Source organism: Prionailurus bengalensis, chromosome C1 (genome assembly GCF_016509475.1).
Source record: "Prionailurus bengalensis isolate Pbe53 chromosome C1, Fcat_Pben_1.1_paternal_pri, whole genome shotgun sequence".
NCBI classification, from domain to species: Eukaryota; Metazoa; Chordata; class Mammalia; order Carnivora; family Felidae; genus Prionailurus; species Prionailurus bengalensis.
Window position 1 is genome coordinate 192,400,741 of NC_057345.1, and position 19,705 is coordinate 192,420,445.

A 19,705-nucleotide genomic window follows, 5' to 3' on the forward strand; every position below is an offset into this window, starting at 1 on the left:
AAGTCCTGGGTTGAAGAAATTCTAAGTCCTCCCTGGGCCCGTGGGCCCTTGTTCAGAGTGGCCTGGGGTCGATCCGGTCTCACTCTGACTATTCCCTGGTCTGATAAAGGGTTTTGAGCTCCTGGAAGTAAAAGCTCAGCCAGAAGTGCTGCTTGCGGGTAGTCTCAGCATTATTTATTGAGTGCTGCCCCCTAGAGGATACAAATGGTCTGGCAGCTTGGAGTCCCCAGGGCTCTGAACCAGACTCGCCCTCTACCCAACCGCAGGAGATCACTCAAATGGATTGACCAGAATGTCTTGTAGCACTTGTCCCAAGGACTACCAGGAAATAAGTTAGCTCCCTCTTTAGGACACCTCTGAACAGTTAAAATCCGTAATACTGGGAATCAGGTCCAGGAACAGAGCACTGGAACCGACCCTTCTCCTTCGGTAACCAAGGACCTTCAAAGCAGCCTGATGGGGACCCTCAACCCTAAAACCCCAAGAGCAGAAGCCCAAAGCTGTCATTCTTAGGGTTTCCCAATGGGCCTCAGTGTACTTTTTCTCTCCTCTTCCCTGTGCCCTTCACCTAAACTCTGGCTGTAATGTTCTCAGAAACAAGATTCTTCCATGTGGGACACTTGCTAGAATGGCTTAGCACACCTGGTGAGTGGTGGGGGGGGGGGGGTGATACTAAATGACTTCCTGTATTCAGGCTGTGTTACTATAGATAGTGTTATTTGTCCTTAGGTTAGCATCTTGGCAATGACAGAAGCCAGGATCTCTGCTGAAGGTTCAAAATCCAGATTGCCTCTTAACCCCCATGAAATATTGATGAGTGGCAATCTTTCTGTGCAGTTAATGTTTAAACAGGAAAAAAAAAGTAAATCTGGAGTTTTCAATAATGTGGGTGTGCTCTCAAACCAAGGAGAGAAGGAGGAACAGAAGGAAGAGAGAAAGAACGAAAGGTAGCCTTCAGGCCAGCCAGGGGATATGCTCCCTGGAAGAACTCACTAGGCCTCTGTTAAATGCCCTTTCAAACCAGGCATCTAAGATTAACAGTGTGATATGCAGCCAGTGGATTTACACAGCGCTGTAAAATCCCTCCATGGCTTGGCTCAACTATTTGCAAATCACTTCTGATTCAATTTTGTTTTGGTTATCTCAGCGTAAATAACAGTTAAGTGGGAGTTACAGATTTTTTCAAACACTAAAAGTGATAAACAAAGCTAATGGCAAGTCCAGATAAGGAGCAAAACCACCCAGAAGAATCCACAAGTGCAAGCAAAGAAATAAATGGGTAGTCGGATGTGTGTGTGCTTCTTGTCACCGAAACTTTATTTTTCTTAATCCGCAGAGTGGCAGAGAAGGTATATGCAGAGTGTTATTTAGACTGTTCTTGTTAGAGTCTTCATGATAATGTAGTAATAGGTGCTTAGTGAAGCAAGACAGTTTGGAATCCGCAAAGCCATCCTCAGAAACAAAGATACAAGTGTTGCCCCAGCTGTTAGCTTGCAACTCCCTCTAAACAGTTTTCACACCTCCATTTAAAAATAGTTGGCATAATGCGGTTTTCTTTCTCTGCGCGCTGTGGCCACATTTCCATGGGGGAAAAGGTAGTCGTTACAGTAGCGTTTTGAGGAGAAGCCCTCGTGTACCTGTGCTTTTGGGGAGGACTAGGGAGAACCGGGTTTAATTGCCTGAAGAAATTCTTTGCGGAAAGTCCCTCTCCTTCTGCTGGTTACAAGTTGGGTGCGCAGAGAGAACTAAATGCTCGCCCGGCGAGGACAGGAGTATGTTTGGGACACAACAAAGGATCTGAGTAGTAAGCGCACGAGTGTTTGGGGTTTTATTCAGCCTGGGCTGACGGTGTGTGCCGCCGCCACGCACTGCTGCCTGTGCGAACGCATGGCTGAGCTGCCGCCTGGTTCCCCACACCAAACACCGTACGCCACCCAACTCCTCCTGTAACGCCATTGCGCGTGGCATTGTGCTGGGTTCTACGTGTGTGGCCTCGGAGCCAGGGAATTTGGGGGGGGAACAGGGATTTCCCCCATTTCCTGCGTAGTCTCCCCCGGGCGGGGACAACGCGGCCAAGGGCACTGCGCCCTGGAGGTGCCCCGGGGGCGCTCCCTCTCCCCGGCTGTGCGCACGGGCGGCCGGGCGCAGCCAGCCGCGGAGGTGCCCGGGGTGGGCGGGAGGTGCCGGGTGGGAGAGAAGCGGCTGGGTGGGAGAGGAGAGCCTGGGTGGGAGACGCCTCAACTTTGATCGGGCCGCGGCTGGGGGGGGTGGGGAACCGCCGCCGCCCCGCCCGAGCCGGGTGCCGCGGCGCTGGGCTGTGCGCCGCTCGTCTCCGCGGCTGCCTCTTTAATCAGGAACACAGAAGGGGCGGGCCCTGAGCCGGCGCGTAATCGGATAGCTCTGCCGCGGCTCTGACATCCACATGCTGCTCGGCCTGAAAAGGCTGGGGGGAGCCGGAGGGGAAGCAGAGAAGGCGAGCGAGGCACCAGCCCGCAGCCCGCCCCCGGCACATCCTCAGACGCGCAGACCGCGGCGAGGCGCTGGGCGAGGTGGAGGTGAGGGCGGGCGCGAGCGAACTCGGAGAGGGGCTCGCTCACTCCCAGGCGATCCCAGCCGCCGCCGCCCCGCCAGCAGCAGCAGCAGCAACAGCAGCAGCAGCAGCCGCCGCCGCCGCAGCCGCAGCTTCTTTCCTCGGACTCCCCTCGTCTGGCTGGCCGAGCGGGTGTAGTCGTTGGGGAGGCTCCCGCTAGGGGAATCCGGCGAGGGCAAGAGCGGGGCGGCCGCCTCTCCCACTCGGGCCGTCCGGCGGTCGCTGCCTCCGCCCGCGTGTCGGTCCCGGGTGCCTGGAGATGTGTGTCAGTTTACGCCTCTGAGATCACACAGCTGCCTGGGGGCCGTGTGATGCCCAAAGCAAGTCTGGGCTTTTATTTTTATTATAATTTTTTTTTTTTACGCTTGGCTTTCGGGAAATATTCGTGATGTTGTAGGATAAAGGAAATGATACTTTGAGGAACTGGAGAGGACATAGATGCGTTTTGTTTTTAAGAGAGGAAACCCGTCCCCCCTTCCTGGCTTGCTCCCGCTTTGCTGATTTCAAGAGCCACCCTCCTCTTAGGTGAGAATCCAGCAAGAATAAAGGTGAAGACGGGCCGTCAGGACCCAGGAGGGAAACCCTGACCATTAGAAACCTTTGCAGAAGACACTGTAAGGAAGAACGTAAGAGAGAGAAAAACACAAAGACTTAAAATTATACAAGACATCTACAAATCCAGCTCTGGAGAGAGCCTCCTTCTCCAAAATGGATATGTTTCCTCTCACCTGGGTTTTCTTGGCTCTCTACTTTTCAGGACACGAAGTGAGAGGCCAACCAGGTAAGCCCCTAAAAGTTTTTTTTTTTTTTTTTTCTGTTCATTTCAACATGCTTTTCCCTTTAAAAGCAACCGCTCATTCTGGGCACATGGGATGGCATAGAAGGAGGCTCCCTCAATACTAAATAACTTAAAGAGAGATCCCAGCCGGCCCTCCCTATACCACCACCGCTTCTAAAACCCAACTTTTCTCTCCTGCTAGCACTGTGTGTGTGTGTGTGTGTGTGTGTGTGTGTGTGTGTTTTGAAACATAGACAGAATTTGGCGGTGTTCAGATGTCACATATGGACTGAATCAAAGGTTTAAAAATACTACAAAGCCTTTGCATTACAGTTTTTGGGATTTTTTTCCCCCTGTCTTGAGGCAGAACACATCTCCCTTGAGTTTCTTCAACCTAGCCAGTGAAATATAAATCATTTGCATTCTCTCCACTTAGCTCCATTGAGCAATGTTAACTGAAGGGCTTGGGAAAGACAAGAGTCTAGTTTTGGTTTTCCAGTGCTGTGGATTCTTTGCAGACTGTGTGGATACGCCTCAGAATCCTAGGGCTCAGGCTGATGGAGCAAGTTGGCCTGCGGCTGAGCTGGGGGCTTGGGGCTGGGCTGGGCGCTGTTGGCTACCCAGGCGCTGGTCCGTCCCCGCTCTCCTTCCTGCATCCATGTGTTTTCTGGGAAAGTAAATCATGTTCTTTTAAAAATCCGTATTAGATAAAACAGACTGCGTGGCCTTCGAAGGTCTCTTACTCTTGTGAAGTGGTTAGAAACTTTTGAGTGGAATTTGTTCTCAACCACTGCCAAAAAGGGTGTGTGGACAGACTGCAGAGATAAGGACTGCAAGGCCCAGAAGAGTCTGGGGCCAGTATTTGGCAGCGGGGAGGTGGGCTGGCAAGGGGCACCCTGCCTGAGCGGGGATTTCTGGTTGCAGGGAATCTAGTGGGGCTTGTCCTTCCTTCCCCACACCACTCTCCAGGGTGAACCTCTCTCCCCTCTGAGAACAGTGTCTGGAATCTGACAAAACTCTTGGAAGCTGCTACAGGTGATTGAGAATGGGGGAAACCATCTATGGAGGAAATAGGGGAAAGAGAAAGAGGAGATAAAGCCTGGCTGAAGTGCCCTTACCGGTAGGCACCTCCAAGGCTATGGCCGCAGTGGTAGGGTTAACCCCTTGCAGCAGCTCCCTGGGCACGTCCCCCCCTTTCCCCCATCGAGCGGGCTAGTGAGTCCTGTGGGCGCCTAAAGGGGAAGCTTTGCGCCTGGTGCTCTGGTTATCACCGCCAACACACCCCATTTAAGCTTGAGTGTTTATTTGAGGGGAAGGAAGCCTGAGGAATGCCCTTGCTATCGAAATCCACCCGTTTGCTGCTCCTTCTCTGCCATAGCTGGTCTTCAGGGCAGCTGCAAATCGTTATCAAAAGATGGGTGCAGGTCCCACTTGGGGAGATTTCTTGTGTCTCCCGATTCCCTCTTGCCTTAATTCTAAGTTCCCAGCTTGAAGCGAAATTAAATTACCTCCCACAGACCTAGATGCTGCATAAATTATGTATGTTTGTGTGATTCGCTGTGTGTGTGTGTGTGTGTGTGTGCGCGCGCGCGCGCGCACGCGGGGAAGATGCCCACGGTATATATTATGTATTCAGGCACGGACTCTAGTAGGCCCCGGCGAGCGCGCGCACACTGGGGCACACACCGGCATGCGCGCGCGCGCGCACGCACACACACACACATACACACACACACTCGCAACACACAACTTCAGGTTCTGTGTTCTCTGCGGAGCGGGAGGGGTCGTGAAGACTCAGGGGCCATCTCCTACCCCAGATGTTCGCACATCTGTCCCCGAGCTCTGCGCGAAGTGTACGTTTGTGTGCGACACCCGCTCGAACCCACTCCCGCTCTGCCACCTGCCTTTCGCGCTCTCTGCAGAACCCCCTCCCACCCTCGCCCCGGGCCGCGCTGCGTCACTTCTAGAGAAGCCCAGAGGCGCTGAGCGCGGGGCAGGTCATCCGGTACGACGCTGCCGCAGCAGCCTTACCGCCGGGGTGGGATCCCCTCGTGGGACGCGGAGCTGGGACCCGCCCTAGGTGGATATTCTCCAGCCCCTTGAAAAGGCGAAAGCAAGCCGCGGGGAGCTCGGACTTCCTGTTGGAGCACCCGACTGGCACCCGGGGAGCTGGCAGCGGGTGGCAAAGGGCGAGGCCCTTCTAGACCTCTGACTCACCCGGTGCGCGTCTGCCGGGAGGGGGCCGAGCCCAGCCGGCGGCAGCGGCGGCGGGAACCCGTTCCGAGAAGGAGTCAGGGGAAAGGGAGAGCGGAAGGTGCATGAGGGGAAGCGACTGAGCAAATAACCCTGTGGCCGCGGCGGCACTCTCGGACTGGCGGGCAGCAGGGAGGCCGCGCGGGCTGCGCGCATCAGGCTCCCCCACTCTCTGCCACGCTGCCTCGCCAGATCGTAGCCGCGCCGCCGACATGCCTCCCTCCTCCTGGGCTCGGGGCCGCTCCGAGGACCCAGACCGGAGCGCCCCCTCCTGCCTTCCGCGCTCTGCTCCGCGCTGAATCTCTCCCCTCCCCCGCCGCCCCTGGCGGGCCGGCTCCGCGGGGCTGAGGCGGAGCAGGGGATCAGAACGCTGGCGAAGCTGGGACGTGGGAAGCCAGGGGGCGGGGGGGGGGGGGATTTCGGAATCCGGGGCGGAGAGGGGCGGAAAGGAGCCAGCTCTAGCCGCGGGAATGCGCGCAACTTCCACTGCCCCTAGTAGCGCCCAGCGCCCGCCGGTGCGCCTGAGCAGGTGAAGAGCACGCGGCGCGCCGGCATCCACGTGGTGGGGACGTGGTGGCCCCCCAGCCCGCCCCAGCCCTCCGCGCCGCCTCTAACGCCGCATCGATTTGTTTGGGCTGAGCAGCAGAAACACAGCCGAACGATCCATAAACATTCTATTAGGCAAAAATATTCCCAGCGAAAGCAAAACCAAGGCTCGGGCCTGGGAGAAGTTGGCCGCCTCCAACTCCTCCAGCCTTGTCGCCTCCTCCTCCTGACTAAGGACACCCCCAGGGAGAGGCTTGCGGCATTTCCTCCACGCTGCCCACTGCCAGAAAGTTAAGTCGCCGCTGCGGCTCTCCGCTCGGGAGAAACCTGCAGTCTCCGGCGCGGTCCGCCTCCCCTCCCCCGCCGCCTCGCTCCTTGCTTTTCCACGTGAGAAAAAAATATTCACGGCCAATGCTTCATTTTCACTGATTGATTTCTTTTTAATATCAATACAAGTTAATGGAGGCGAGGCGAGCGGTGATTAAACGGCTGCCCCCACCCTTTGCCTCCGGCTGACTGCACCGCAGTTTTTCCAACCGGGTCCCAGGCGTCCGGCGGCTGGGTGGGGGGCACCCGCAGAGCCAACGTCCTGGGGCTGGCGGGGGGTGGTGGTGGAATGAACCGGTTGCTCCTCTGGGAACCGTGGGGGTGGGGTGGGAATCAGCTTTCCTGGCAAGCTTAGAGGATCCGGCTCATCCTTGTCGCAGCTTCTGCGGCTCCGGTTGAATTTCTCTGGAAGGGGAGGGGATCCACACTCTGGTTTACTGGCGTGTGCTCAATGCTCGCTGCCCTCCCTCCGCCTCCTTTCCTTTCGTTTTCAGACTGAGTGGAGAGCCCCCTGGCGCTGGCCACTCGTTGTCAGCGCCTGGCCTCGAAACTCCCCTTTGCTCGAGTTGATGGGGGGTGGGTCTGGGGTTTGCTCGGGAAATCATTCAGGCCCTGACAATGGGCTTCTTCAGATGGTGGCAACTCCCAGCCCCAACGCCCCTCCTCACCACTTGGGGCCCAAAGAACCCGGACCCTATAACCAACAACCTTCCCCCCCGCACTCCACCCGCGCCCCCCCCCCCAGCTTTGATCTGTGCTTGGCTTTAAACACCATTGCCATGGACACGGGGCAGACGCGGCCAATCAACCTTGCGTGCGGAATGGATGATCAGATAAGAGGTCTAAATTGTCTGTGGGAGATAGGTCTGGGTTCAAACAAATCCTAAATGAGAAGCAGTGACGTTCTAGGCGCCCTTATTGGGCAGACGTTCTTTTTTAGCCTGTCTCCCCAAAATGCGGGATGACTATGGGTAGGTATAGATACAATAATTTGCAAGCAAAACTGTGAACTCCTAGATTGTACACAGACAGCCTGCTCTATGCTCTGGGGACTGGTCTCATGCCCACATTCAACGTGTGCCCAGTAAACTTTACCCCATAAACAGCCACTAGAGGTAATGAAGCTGTTACCAACTGCCAACAGAACACACAGTGCAAACAGTGGAAAGAAGAGAGCTCCCCATGAGTGTTCCAGGCAAGCACCTTCTTGTCCAAGATGTGCCTGGTGAAGTTGTGAATGCCCAAGCAGCACCACTGGTTTGGACTTTGATGCCATTCTGCAGAGCCCTCCGATTAAGTCACAGAGCACACAACTGGCAAAATGGAAGGTTGGAAGGCTCCAGTGACTGGGACCCCAGGCTGTCTAGACAGGACTCCTGCTGTCTACCAAATGGCTCTCATCCCCTGCTGTTGAATGTGAAGTCCATATTCTGCAACCAGAAAGGCCAGTTCCTATCTTTGTAGTACAGAAAAAGTTAGGAGCCCAGATGCCAATTCACATGCAATGAGGCATGAATGTAAACAAGAGCTGGGAGGGGTCTGGGGGCGTCACTGGGGAGAAACGCCATGGACTCAGGTGATTCTGAGGCCCCTACTTGGTGTCTTTCATTCAGCTGCTCATTAAAGTAATCAAGAGAATGAGCTGACTTTGGGTGACCAGAGTGTGGGACAATTCTTGGTTGACTGAATTCAGAGCCAGGTTCGTTGGTAAGAGTTTTCGGAATACATTCCCCAGAAGTCGAGGGAAAGATGAGGAAATAGAACTGAGATTTTTTTTTCCTTTTGTAAAAGATGGAGCAGAAGCATAACACCTTCCAGGGCGCCTGGGTGGCTCAGTCAGTTAAGCGGCCAACTTCGGTCGGGTCAGGTCATGATCTCGAAGTTCGTGAGTTTGAGCCCCGCGTTGGGCTCTGTGCTGACAGCTCAGAGCCTGGAGCCTGCTGCAGATTCTGTGTCTCCCTCTGTCTCTGCCCCTCTCCCACTCATGCACTCTCTCTCTCTCTCTCTCTCTCTCTCTCTCTCTCTCTCTTTCTCTCAAAAATGAATAAACGTTAAAAAAAATTTTTTAAGCATAATACCTTTCTATTTCTTGCGTGGATGAAAAAGGACTTGAAAAGTAACATCTGGGCAGTAGTTTATGTTATCATTAACATATTTTAGGTATTTTGTCATTTGACCATTGTTTACCACTGTATCATCATCGTTGAGGCACCCTCTTTGAATGGCAGATAGGAGTTTGATCCCCAAGAGTTAGTCTTTGTACCTTTCCTTCCAGGTAAAGAATTCGCTTTTCTTCCTTTTCTTTTTTAATTAACCCACTCATGGAAGATACCGCAGAAGTTTGTCCTAGAGAGCCTACAGCATTTTTGAAAGCTTTATCTGCCTTGATGAGAAATGGCCTAGGGGCTTAATGGTTTCATTACCTAACAGGATTCGGTGAGGCTGGATTCCTGGACACAGTGGCCCTGTAGCATGACTGGCCCTCCAGGAGAAAGCATCTTCTGAAGGTTTAGGAAGCTGTCAAGTTTAGATAAGGCTGAGCTCCCATCCTATGGGACCTTGGTTGTATTAATAAGAAGAAATTAATTTTTAACCACTGGGAACGTTGCCAAATTATGTGACCTTTGGCAGACCAGCTGTGCTATAAAAATAAATCCCCCGTTTCTGAAAATGCTGCTCCTATCCAGTAGAACAATAACAATGTGGCATTTAGGATAGGGTTGAGTGGGGTTGAGAAAAGGAGACAAATGGGAGTTGCCAGCAAAAAACCCCTCAATGTTGTGACACATGGTTTCAGACCTGAAACATCTATCCACACCACCCTCCCTCTAGAGCCGAAGACATACGTTGGTTTCCAGTACACAGGAAAGACAGTCAGGATGACAAGAAGCTGGGTGCCAGCGTGTGCAGGCAGCGGAGAAGGTGTTAAGTGCTTCTCGCCCTCCCCACAGCCCAGCCTTGAACACGTCTCTCATTGTTCACGCAGACAGAGTACTGGCACAGGAAGAGAAAAGGGAGTTTTCACACAGGCAAAACATTTGTCTTTCCGTAAATGGCACTAAATAAGTTTGTCACATAGAGGTTTGGGGGAGCCCTTCTTTGGGCTTCCCAGCTTCTGAGGTACAGAAGCCAGACCGCCTAGGTTTAAAATCCAGCTCAGCCATTTGCCAGCTCTGTGGTCTAGAACACTTAATCTCTCTGTACCTCAATTTCTTTTTCTGTAAAGTATGTTTGATAGTAATACCTGCTCCATAGGTTTTTGTTTTGTTTTGTGCTATGCCAGATTACATAGAATACTATTTGGCCCATATCAAGCCTATTCTAAAGGCACTTAATCACTGTATCTCATGACCATAGGAAGCACATTATAACCATTGTAGTATGTTTGTTATTTTTAATAAGTAAATAATTATTCTTTCTCGGCTCTCACCCCACTGAACGTTTGTCTATGTTTTATAAGCTTCAGATGATCACTCACACTGTTCTTCAGAGAGCAATAGTCTTTGCTGGATTTTCATCTAAAATTTACGTCTCCTCGTTGCCATTTTTTTCTCTCCTTGTTCTTCTGCTTTCAGTGCTCTGGCCTCTACTTATTTTTTATCTCTCTCCTTCCCTTCCCTTCCCTTCCCTTCCCTTCCCTTCCCTTCCCTTCCCTTCCCTTCCCTTCCCTTCCCCTCCCCTACCTTCCCTTCCCTTCCCTCCCCTCCCTTCCCTCCCTTCCCTTCCCTTTCCTTTCCTTCCCTTTCCTTTCCTTTCCTCCCCTTTCCTCCCTTTCCATCCTTCATCACAGAAGGTGTGCTCAGCAGGGAGCACTCTGTGCACGGTGCTCCCCTGAATGTGCAATAACTTCTACTCTGGCATTAAAGCCCCTCAGCAGCTAAACTCAAGAAAGTCATCATAAAGACAAAATAGCTTTTACCCAGCAAGACTCTTAATAATCCCATTTCCCTCTGGGTCTTCATAAAAGAGTCAGGATCTAATCCAGAAAAAAAGGAGGGGTGGGGGAGCTGGGAATAACAAAAGGAAAGCTCTCCCCAGTAGTGTGCAGAGGACGGGGCTGCTGGCCTGCTTAATGCACAAAGCCGGTGATACCCTGCTCACTGCCTCCAAGGATCCTGATAACTAGTGATCTGGGCTCTGGCCAGTCTTTCAGCAAAGAAGATAGAGGGAATTGCAAATTACTGGGCCGAGCCGTAATAATAATTGCTTTGATAAAGGCAAAAAAATAAAACAGATGTGCCCTAAAGGCATAATGGGGGCCAGGGGAAGGGAGATGGGGAGATAGAAGTAGAGAGAAAGGAACTGAAACCCAGCAAGAGATAATCTGTTACCAGCAAACAGCTTAGTGACGAAGAAGTAATGTGCATCTTCCTGCTGCTACTGACAACAAATATCTAGAACTCACCTCTGGAAGAGTGAGGGAGGCCAAGAGACCCTCAGATAAATTATTTTTACCATCATTAGGATTAAGATGTAAATATCCTTTGACCTGCATCATTATTAGCGGAGGCTCAGAGTGTCTTTGGAGACATGGTTCACGGGACTCAACCCTGCCTCATGACCAGGTATTATTGTTCCAAACAAGTTAACTGAAACTCTCGGTTCACCACAAAAACATCTCCGCATTCAACAGCAGCTGCGGGCTGGGGAAGAAGAGTCGTACTAGAGAAGCAGAGTGATTGTGTTGAGGCTTCCTCGGAGTCCGTGGCAGCTAGGGCTGCTTCTGGTGTTATGTTAGGCAGCTAGTAACTGAATAATTCACCAAACGTCACCGAGTCTGACTTTTGGGTAAGACTCTGAGTCTGATCCTATAAAGTTCACCGAGGAAGGAGTCACACCCTCGAGTTGCCACGGTGGAGAAGAACAGATAAGGCCTTCCGGAGCCCTCACACGCCTTAGAAGGACATTAAAGAGCTTCCGTCTCGGAGGTTCCAGACAGGGAGGGGGGAACAGTAGTCTTGGTGTGAGGCACCAGGGAGGGAAGGGTGGAGGTCACATCTGAGCCCGGATGGAGAGGATGGATGGGCGTTAGAGCTGGAAAAGGTGTAATAGGGGAAGATGGGAGCAGAGGAATGGACACTGGTGTATTTGGGGAACACTCGGGAGCTGCAGTTTAGAACGTGTGGAGGGAAATGATTGCAAAGAAGGTCGGAAATGATAGGTTCGGCTAAATGCAAGGCCCCGTTGCCAGGCCTCGGGAGTTGGATTTCATTCACTAACCAATGGGGAGCCATTGACGTTTCAACATAAGCCTTCAGTTAATCAAAATAAATGGAAAAAAATATTATATTACCTTTTATTCTCCTTTGGTTTTTGGAGAGACCTCAAAATTATTCTTCTTCCATTTCCTTCCCCAAATGTCTGTTGAAATGGTCAGGAGTTGTAATCCCAGATCTCTCATCAAGGGCATCAAAATTGCATTTGCAATGAGGGCTGGAAAAGAGTGGACATAAATATAAACTAATGCTATTATATTGACTGCCCTATTGGAATTGCATTTGTTTCTGATATAAGATGACAAATAACAAGGTTACCACAGGTGGCATGATTCGAGGTCAGAGGGGGTCATCGCATCGAACTTACGTTGTAACACTGAAATGAAGGTTCATGTTTAGAATCCAGATTAAGGGGAGAAGACTTTCCAAAGGGCCTACTTCCAGACCCAATTTCCAGTTCTGTCCCCTCCGAATCCACGGCAAGTGTTTCCGAAGCAAAAGCCTGCCCGGTTCCTCACTCCTCTCTCCATGCTCACAGGCTGGCCTCATTCCCTCTCTCTCATCCCCTCCATCCTGTCCTCCCGGAGGTTCTTTTATTCAGATTTTGAACTTTATCACTGCAAAAGTTCACAGAGATTTCCATTTGCTGTGCCTTCAGGAGTACATCACTCAATGGCACCCGGCCCCATAAATTGAATAGATTGAATCCCCTCCCAGTTGCCTTAGGAAGTGGTCAAACAGCCACATTCCTAGGCTGATGGATCGGTTCATTTCTTCCCAGCTTAAGCCAAGATACAGATTTTATGAGACTGTCTTGTGACAGACTGAAGTCGCTTTGAATAAAACAAAATCCAGCCTCGGCTCCCAGAAATAACTCTTAAAAAGCAGCTTATCCGGGGTTAGCGAGCAAAATTTGGTTAAAACCCTGAGCGGAGGACTTAGATGATTCAGGCAAGGGATTTGAAGAAACTCTTCTTGGGCTTTCCTTTTATGCATCGCTGTTGTGGACACGCGCACACACACTGCGGAACATCCACACTATTTATTAAGCATGCAGCCACAGACTCAGTTAAGGAGAGAAACTCACGTCAGTAGAGCTAATGTGATTAAAAGAGACATTTGAACTCTCCATAATGCAAGACGGGCATGTTCATCGGAAAAATCCTAGGGGTTGTTTCAAGGCTTACCAAACAGAGGAAACAGAAGCGGCACCTTGAACAAATGTCTCGTTCTCTAGGAGGGGAGACCAGGTTTTACATTTTTGGTTCCACCTATCGGTTGTATAGGATCTTTTCCTCACCTCATTATACAGGCTTCGCATTTTAGAACCTGGAACTGACCTTTAGCATCACTCCCTTCATTTTACAGATGAGAAAACAAAGGCTCAGAGGTGTTTACTGACTTACCCAAGGTCACACAGCTTGCCCGTGGTGAGACCACATTGAAGACAAGGCTTCTTGTCAGTCAGGTGGCAAGGTGACAACCGTCTCTCTTTTCAAGTAGGAGAAAGAGCTTCTTCTTTGCCCTGCTACTAATAACTTAAAGAAGGAAATGCTGTAGAAGTGGAAACGGGATGGGGTTATGCTGTGGACAAAGGATAAATTGTTTAATAAATAAAGGACAGTATTTTCATAGGAAATGAGACCGACTGCTTTTCTCCACCAAGTGTATGGCCCTCAGGTACATACAAGAAATAGATGTTTGGGGTGGCTGGGTGGCTCGGTCGGTTAAGTGGCCGACTCTTGATTTCAGCCCAGGTCATGATCTTGCGGTTAGTGAGTTCCGGCCCCACATCGGGCCCCGGGCTGATGGCGTGGAGCCTGCTTGGGATTCTCTCTCCTTCTGTCTCTGCTCCTCCTCCTCTTGCTCTCTGTATCTTTCTCAAAATAAATAAAAATAAACTTGAAAAAGAAAGAGGTGTCTTCCAATCAGCCTACTCCTTCTCTTTCACAAGGCATTTTAAAGTAATAAGGGAACTGATGCCTAGTTCGGTGGGTGTCACGTCCTGTTCCAAGAAGCCCGATCTTCTTACGGAGAAAGCCCCTCAGAGGTGATGAGGGAACTGCGGGGCCCAGACTCAACACCTCTTCTCGTCACCCTACCTCCTGCATCCAAGAGAGCTCCACTTCTCTCTGCTTTGGACACTGGAGTTCTGGGTAGAGTTTTATCCAAAGAGAAAACAAACACCTTCTAAGAAGAATTTTGAAAACTACACGCTTCATCCCACTTCATTCAATCCACTCGTTGAATTACAGTTTAGGAAGCTGAGACCCAGGAAGGTCACCAAGAATCCAAGTGCCGTGTCCCCTCTTAACTACTCTCAGACCACTCCACCCCGCTTCATTACCCCAGACGCACCTCCGACAACAGCCGGACTCTCCAATCCCACCTTCAGCGAGTCCTAAACGTCCATTTTTGCCCAGGACTTTTTTTTTCAGTTCGGCTAACCCAGGTGATCTGATTTTTCTCCCTTTTCTGTGGGACTTCCAGCTTTCTGTCGCCTGGTGTCACCTGGTGTCTCTCCCTGTCCTGAAGTAAGCCATTGCCATTCTAATTATTTAAAAGTACTCATGGGGCGCCTGGGTGGCTCGGTCGGTTGAGCGTCCGACTCCGGCTCGGGTCATGATCTCACGGTCTGTGAGTTCGAGCCCCGCGTCAGGCTCTGGGCTGACCCCTCAGAGCCCGGAGCCTGTTTCAGATTCTGTGTCTCCCTCTCTCTCTGCCCCTCCCCTGTTCACGCTCTGTCTCTCTCTGTCTCAAAAATAAATAAACGTTAAAAAAAAAATTTTTTTTAAAGTACTCACAACAGTCAGGCTTCTTTTAGTGAATCCCGCTGTCAAGGTTAAGCCATAGAGTGTTCCTTTAAAACAACTTCTGTTGAATTTCCTTAGAAGGTGACCAGATTTTTTTTTTTTTTAAGATTTTCTTTTATTCCTTATGACTTCCTAAAAATCTGATGTTACGGAGGAACTGCGGTGTGTCCTAAATTGGGTTCTGTAGGAGGTTGAGTTCCTTCCGAGGCTGGCAGAGCACCTTAGAATTGTTAAGTGGATGAATACAAAATCCCTTTGCTGAGATCAGGAGCCAGTTTACCTGCAGGCAGCATCAGATGATACTTAGGTGACCAGCAAAACAAGGGCACCGGAGGAAGAGAAAACAAAAACGAAAAAAGAGAGACAGAAAGATACAGATGTCCGAAATAATCTGACATTTCATATGTGAAATAAAAACACCTAGATACTCATCTTGGAGGAAAAAAAAATCAGGCCTCTGTGACTTTAGGACTTTCTTTCCAACTACATCTAGAGGTGTCACTTTAATCCTTTTATTCTTGGGCCTCCGAGGTCTTTATCTGGCCTCAGCTGACTCATCCCTCAGGCTTCCCTCCCAGATGTAGGAGAAAACCCCATCTGAACAGCCCAGGCCTGGGTTTGCCTGCTCCTCTTTGGGAAATGAATTTGCCCCAGGTGAAAGGTATTCACAAAATGGTTGGAGAAAGAAGTCCCTTGTTAACTCACCAAACAGGCTCAGTAGCTCAAACTTCACCAGGGTCAACTCCCCTTCAGTCTGTGGAGACTGGCCTAAAGGGGTTTGCCCTTGAGTTCAACTCTCTTTTGCCTGGGCTGGACTCCTCTGAGACAGGACAGAGAGCATTTATGCTGTTCCACATAATACAGGGGGACACAATACAGGCCTCCAAGGTAATAGATGGTCAGAAGAAAGTCCAGCTCATTTCGGTTGGGGGTGTCTTTGTATTTAAGAAATGAAGGGCCCCCAAACCTGGATATGAAATATGCATTATCAAGAGGAGGTGTAGAGGGATTAAGTGTGTTTTCCTTACAAGTTTTACTGATATATTTCAAGAATTCAGTTCTCTCCAAGAAAAATAGGGACAGAAATTCTAGTATTTATCTTGGTGGATATATGTCTGCGCAAATGAGGTGTGATATTTTATGAGAGGGTGTGAAAGTGTGTGCGGGACTGAAGTGTGACTTTCTAATATGTCTACGTACCCGATATATGTGCAATATCCACGTCTGTGTGTGTTTCTGAGTGTGAGGGCCATCCACACAAGAATGTGAGTTTATAAATGTTTGGGTATCGAAAGGGTTAACCACACGAAAGCAAAGCAGATGTTTTAATGAGTTTTCAAAAATTTTAATAAAGCACCTTGATTTTCTTCGGATAAAGAAAGGACAGAAAGAGATGTGTTACTCCTTTATCTTTCAGTTAAGTTTTTACCGTGGAAAATACAGACTACCAGCCATGGGTTGTGTATCATTTAAAAGTGTTTTCTGAGTGGGAAAATGCTCCTGGTGTGGATGAGAAACGAAACCTGCCTATGAGGAAGTTTCCTGTCTTTATTGCTGATGATGTGTGCCCCGTCTAATTACTAAAAGCTTGAACTTGGTGGCGGGGGGAGAGGGGGGCGGAGTGGAAAATTGAGGAGGAGAAGTTCTTCTTTCAGGAGCAGCTGGAGAGAAGCAGGCCAGGGGTGGGAGAAGGAGGGAGAGAGGGTGGTTGATGTGGAAACCATAACAGTTACTAAACAGGAGCTCAGCTCAGGTTCCCTCTGATGAGGTCCGGGGCGAAAAGCGCGGTTTGGGGTGAGTGTGCGGCAGGGCAATACTCTTCAGCAAAATAGCTAGCAGAGGAGGGGAACCCAGTTGAAACTTCCCTCTCCTGCTAGCGTGGTAAGAGCAGCTGGTGATCGAAGCCCCCACACCGCTGCTTTCTCAGAGGGTCCCTCTCAGCCAGTTTCACGTGCATGAATGAGCCAGCACCAATGGGCCACAACGTGACTTGCTGCAAGTTGTCGGGTGCCCGACATGGCGGTGGCACGGGCACCGGGGCAGCCTGTGGGGGTTGGCTGCAGAGGAGTGGGCGGCACCGGGCCTCACTGCTGGCCTCCTCTCTGTCTGTGCGGGAGGGCTGGGCCCATTGTCCTGCTGGACTGGGGAGGGTGCGGGGTCATTAGTTAGAGGATGATGTGGCCGCTGCTAGGCAGAGGAAATGGCCTGCTTTTGTTTTCCACCCAGTAGGAAGTGGAACCTGAATCCATTAGATTCTGGGCAGTTCAGCACAGCACAGTTTGAGCTCTCGGAGGCACGATGCCTAAAAGGCTACTTGTGTGGATTTGTGTGTCCCAACCACCATTGTGCGGCGTGCCCATCTTTTATGCATTTAAAGCCTGTCAGGCTGGTAATCTAAAGCAGAGGTCTGGAAGACAGTAATGCCAACAGACATGGGGGATAGTAAAGTGCACCTGTAGAGTTAAAAAATGCATGACCCTTTCCCTCAAAGAGTGAACACGGGAGAAAGACCCCGTCCTGTAGGGTGGCTGCTGAGCCGTAATACATAATTCACGGGCCCATGCTGCTCCATGCAGATGGCGATATTAAATCGTGATTGATGCTAAGAGAGGCATGCGTCTCAGGAAGGTCTCCAGGAGGCTTCTGAATATTTCCAGGGCTCTTGTGCCTTCCCGTCTTCTGTTCTACTGTGGTATTAAGCAAAACCCCCATTCCCCAGGAACCCCTCCTGGGGATGACAGAACTTCATTCCCCAGTACAGGAGATTCTTCAAATGTCAGCGCCCACCTTGTCTGCCTTTGAAGTCGCCCCCTCGCCTCCTGGCTCACGTGAAGCTGTTTACCTCCAGCCAGGCACCGCTGGGAAGGTGGGGGCCGTTACATCCCCTGCAGCCTCCTTTCAAATGGCTGGTTACTGGTTGCCGCCGGACAAAGCAGCAGCACACCCTGGTGGTGGTGACCGGGCAGGAGGGACAGTGGGTAGAAAGCGAGAGAAAAGCACAAAGCACTTTTGTCGAAACTCTGAGGTCAGAGCCAGTGAATTCTGCGATGCAGATTTTTTCCACTCGGTGTATAATGAAATAATAAATCAAATTTGTGGTGTATGTGGAATTAAATGTTTGGGGCTTTTGCTTTTTCTTTCTTAAAAAAAAAAGAAGAAGAAGAAGCTAAAATCACCCTCCAGGGCCCGTTCTGGCCCAAAGCTGAAAATGCTTCCTTCCCCATCACATGTAATTGTTACCAGGCTCGGTTGTGGGTCGGCCCCACAAAACCACTGTTGTCAGTTCCTGGAGCCGTTACTTCTGGCTGCCTGGGCTGGGCTGGGCTGGGAGACACCGAATGAAATGAAGGATTTATGAGATAAAGATAGAGATGAGAGGTTTGCACCAGAAGAAGACGGGCCAAGGAGGGGAGACAGGAAAAGGCAGGGGGCATGTTATGTTTGCAGCTCTCTTGTTTTTGTTAATCTCAGACGATGTAATTAAGTATATTTATGATCATTTTCTGGAATATTTTAATTTGAGGAGTGTGTGCAATTGTGAGCACGTCTGTGTGTGTGTGTGTGTGTGTGTGTGTGTGTGTGTGTGTGTATGTGTGCAGTTGGGTGAGTGGGGTGGGGAAGATGAGCTGAAATAATCTCTTCCACTGAATGAGTAAGTAGGTTAGTCTTCTGGACTGCCATAAAAGGTCTGTAAGACGGTTTTAATCAGCCACTGGTAGCGAAAAGAACCGGGGGGGGGGGGGGGGGGGGGGGAAGGCTGTAGCATATTTGAAGTTCTCTGGCTTCTTTGCCTTCTCTTTCAGACTCAGCCTGTGGAGGTCGTTTGAATTCCAAAGATGCTGGCTATATCACCTCCCCAGGTTACCCCCAGGATTACCCCTCCCACCAGAACTGCGAGTGGATTGTTTACGCCCCTGAACCCAACCAGAAGATCGTCCTCAACTTCAACCCTCACTTCGAAATTGAGAAGCACGATTGCAAGTAAGCACCATGCTGTGCCGTTGGGCATCCGTGAGCCACACTCCCACCACCTCCCGGGGCTCCCTCCCGCCACCTCTGACACCTAATGGCAGGACCCCCCCCCCCACCCCAGCACCTGCTGAACAGTGACCCCGGTGGGGGGTTGGGAGGAAACCTCAAGCTGAGGTTCTCCTTCAGGGGAAATAAAAGCCCCGTGGATCCCATGGCATGGAAGAAAGAGCCTTCCCGAGTGAAGAGTGTAGGGAGTAGCCCCCCATCTTCAAAGGAGGCAGTGAGGGAGAAATCCATCTGGGGGCAGGGGCTGGACTACAGTAGGCCAGCTCTTGACTTTGGGATTTACTTTCCCCCTGGAGATCTCCCCATTTCCACCGCTGCCACCACACACAGAAACCCCACCAGCTTCCTTGATAAACTAGTAGCCAGATCCCCGCCCCCCCAGCGGAGACTAGCCCCGAAGGATCTGGCTGCTATTTGAGGAAGCAGCTGCAAGCGAGTTAAAAATCGGAGGCTACACTGGTAGGTCAAAGATTCACATTGACTCTTGTTGTCTGTGCTGTACCGGTTAGAGTCTCGAAGCCAGTGTTAGGGACTCAGTTAAGAGACTCCATTCTAATTGCTTTACAAATAGCAATCCATCCGGTCCTCACAGTGGCCCTGGGAAGCTGGTGCTGTCAGGACTTGCATACTGAAGCCCAGAGAGGTTGTCAGTCACCCAAGACAGCTCAGCTGGTCTCACAACGTCAGCCCTGCCGCCTTGGGAATGTGTAGCTTGGGAGATACCAAGTGGACATTTGGACAACTGTGAGTGCTTTAGAAATGCCTCCTTGACACCGAGGTCCCTTAAATGAAGGGGAAGGGGAAGGTAGCATTGTAATGTCAAGAATGTGAATTTGCTTTGTACCGTCCAGCGGGCTCTATCTGAAAGTCCTTGCTCATTGAAACAATAGCACGAGTTTTCCGTGCGGAAAAGAATGTGCCGACGATCACGTTCTGCTCCAAACGTGCACCTGTGATGTGCCAGTGCTCTGATGGGTGTTCAGTGTCCCCTTATGATTCACGAGCAGTCTGGACATTCCTTGTGACCAAGGTGTTGCAAGTACTGAAAAGTTAACGGGGCCAGTGGGCGAGAAAGGTGCAAGGGAGCAGGGCCTACGTCCAGGCCAGCGCGTCCTTGTGCAGGAGACAGACCCCTCTTTAACCA

General features: G+C 50.8%; 1 protein-coding gene across 4 annotated transcripts in view; it reads left to right on the top strand.

Annotated features, from left to right (window-relative positions):
- Positions 1-2,288: 2,288 nt before the first annotated feature.
- Positions 2,289-19,705, top strand: part of NRP2 (neuropilin 2) — a 116,958-nt gene continuing 99,541 nt past the window's right edge. Inside the window, exons 1-2 of one of the 4 annotated variants that reach the window (XM_043577607.1) lie at positions 2,289-3,371; positions 18,327-18,504. In XM_043577607.1, the coding sequence (XP_043433542.1) occupies positions 3,299-3,371; positions 18,327-18,504 (251 nt within the window). In that variant the 5' untranslated portion in view covers positions 2,289-3,298. The remainder of the gene's footprint in view (positions 3,372-18,326; positions 18,505-19,705) is intronic. The other 3 variants (XM_043577605.1, XM_043577604.1, XM_043577606.1) reach the window with 3 other exon arrangements.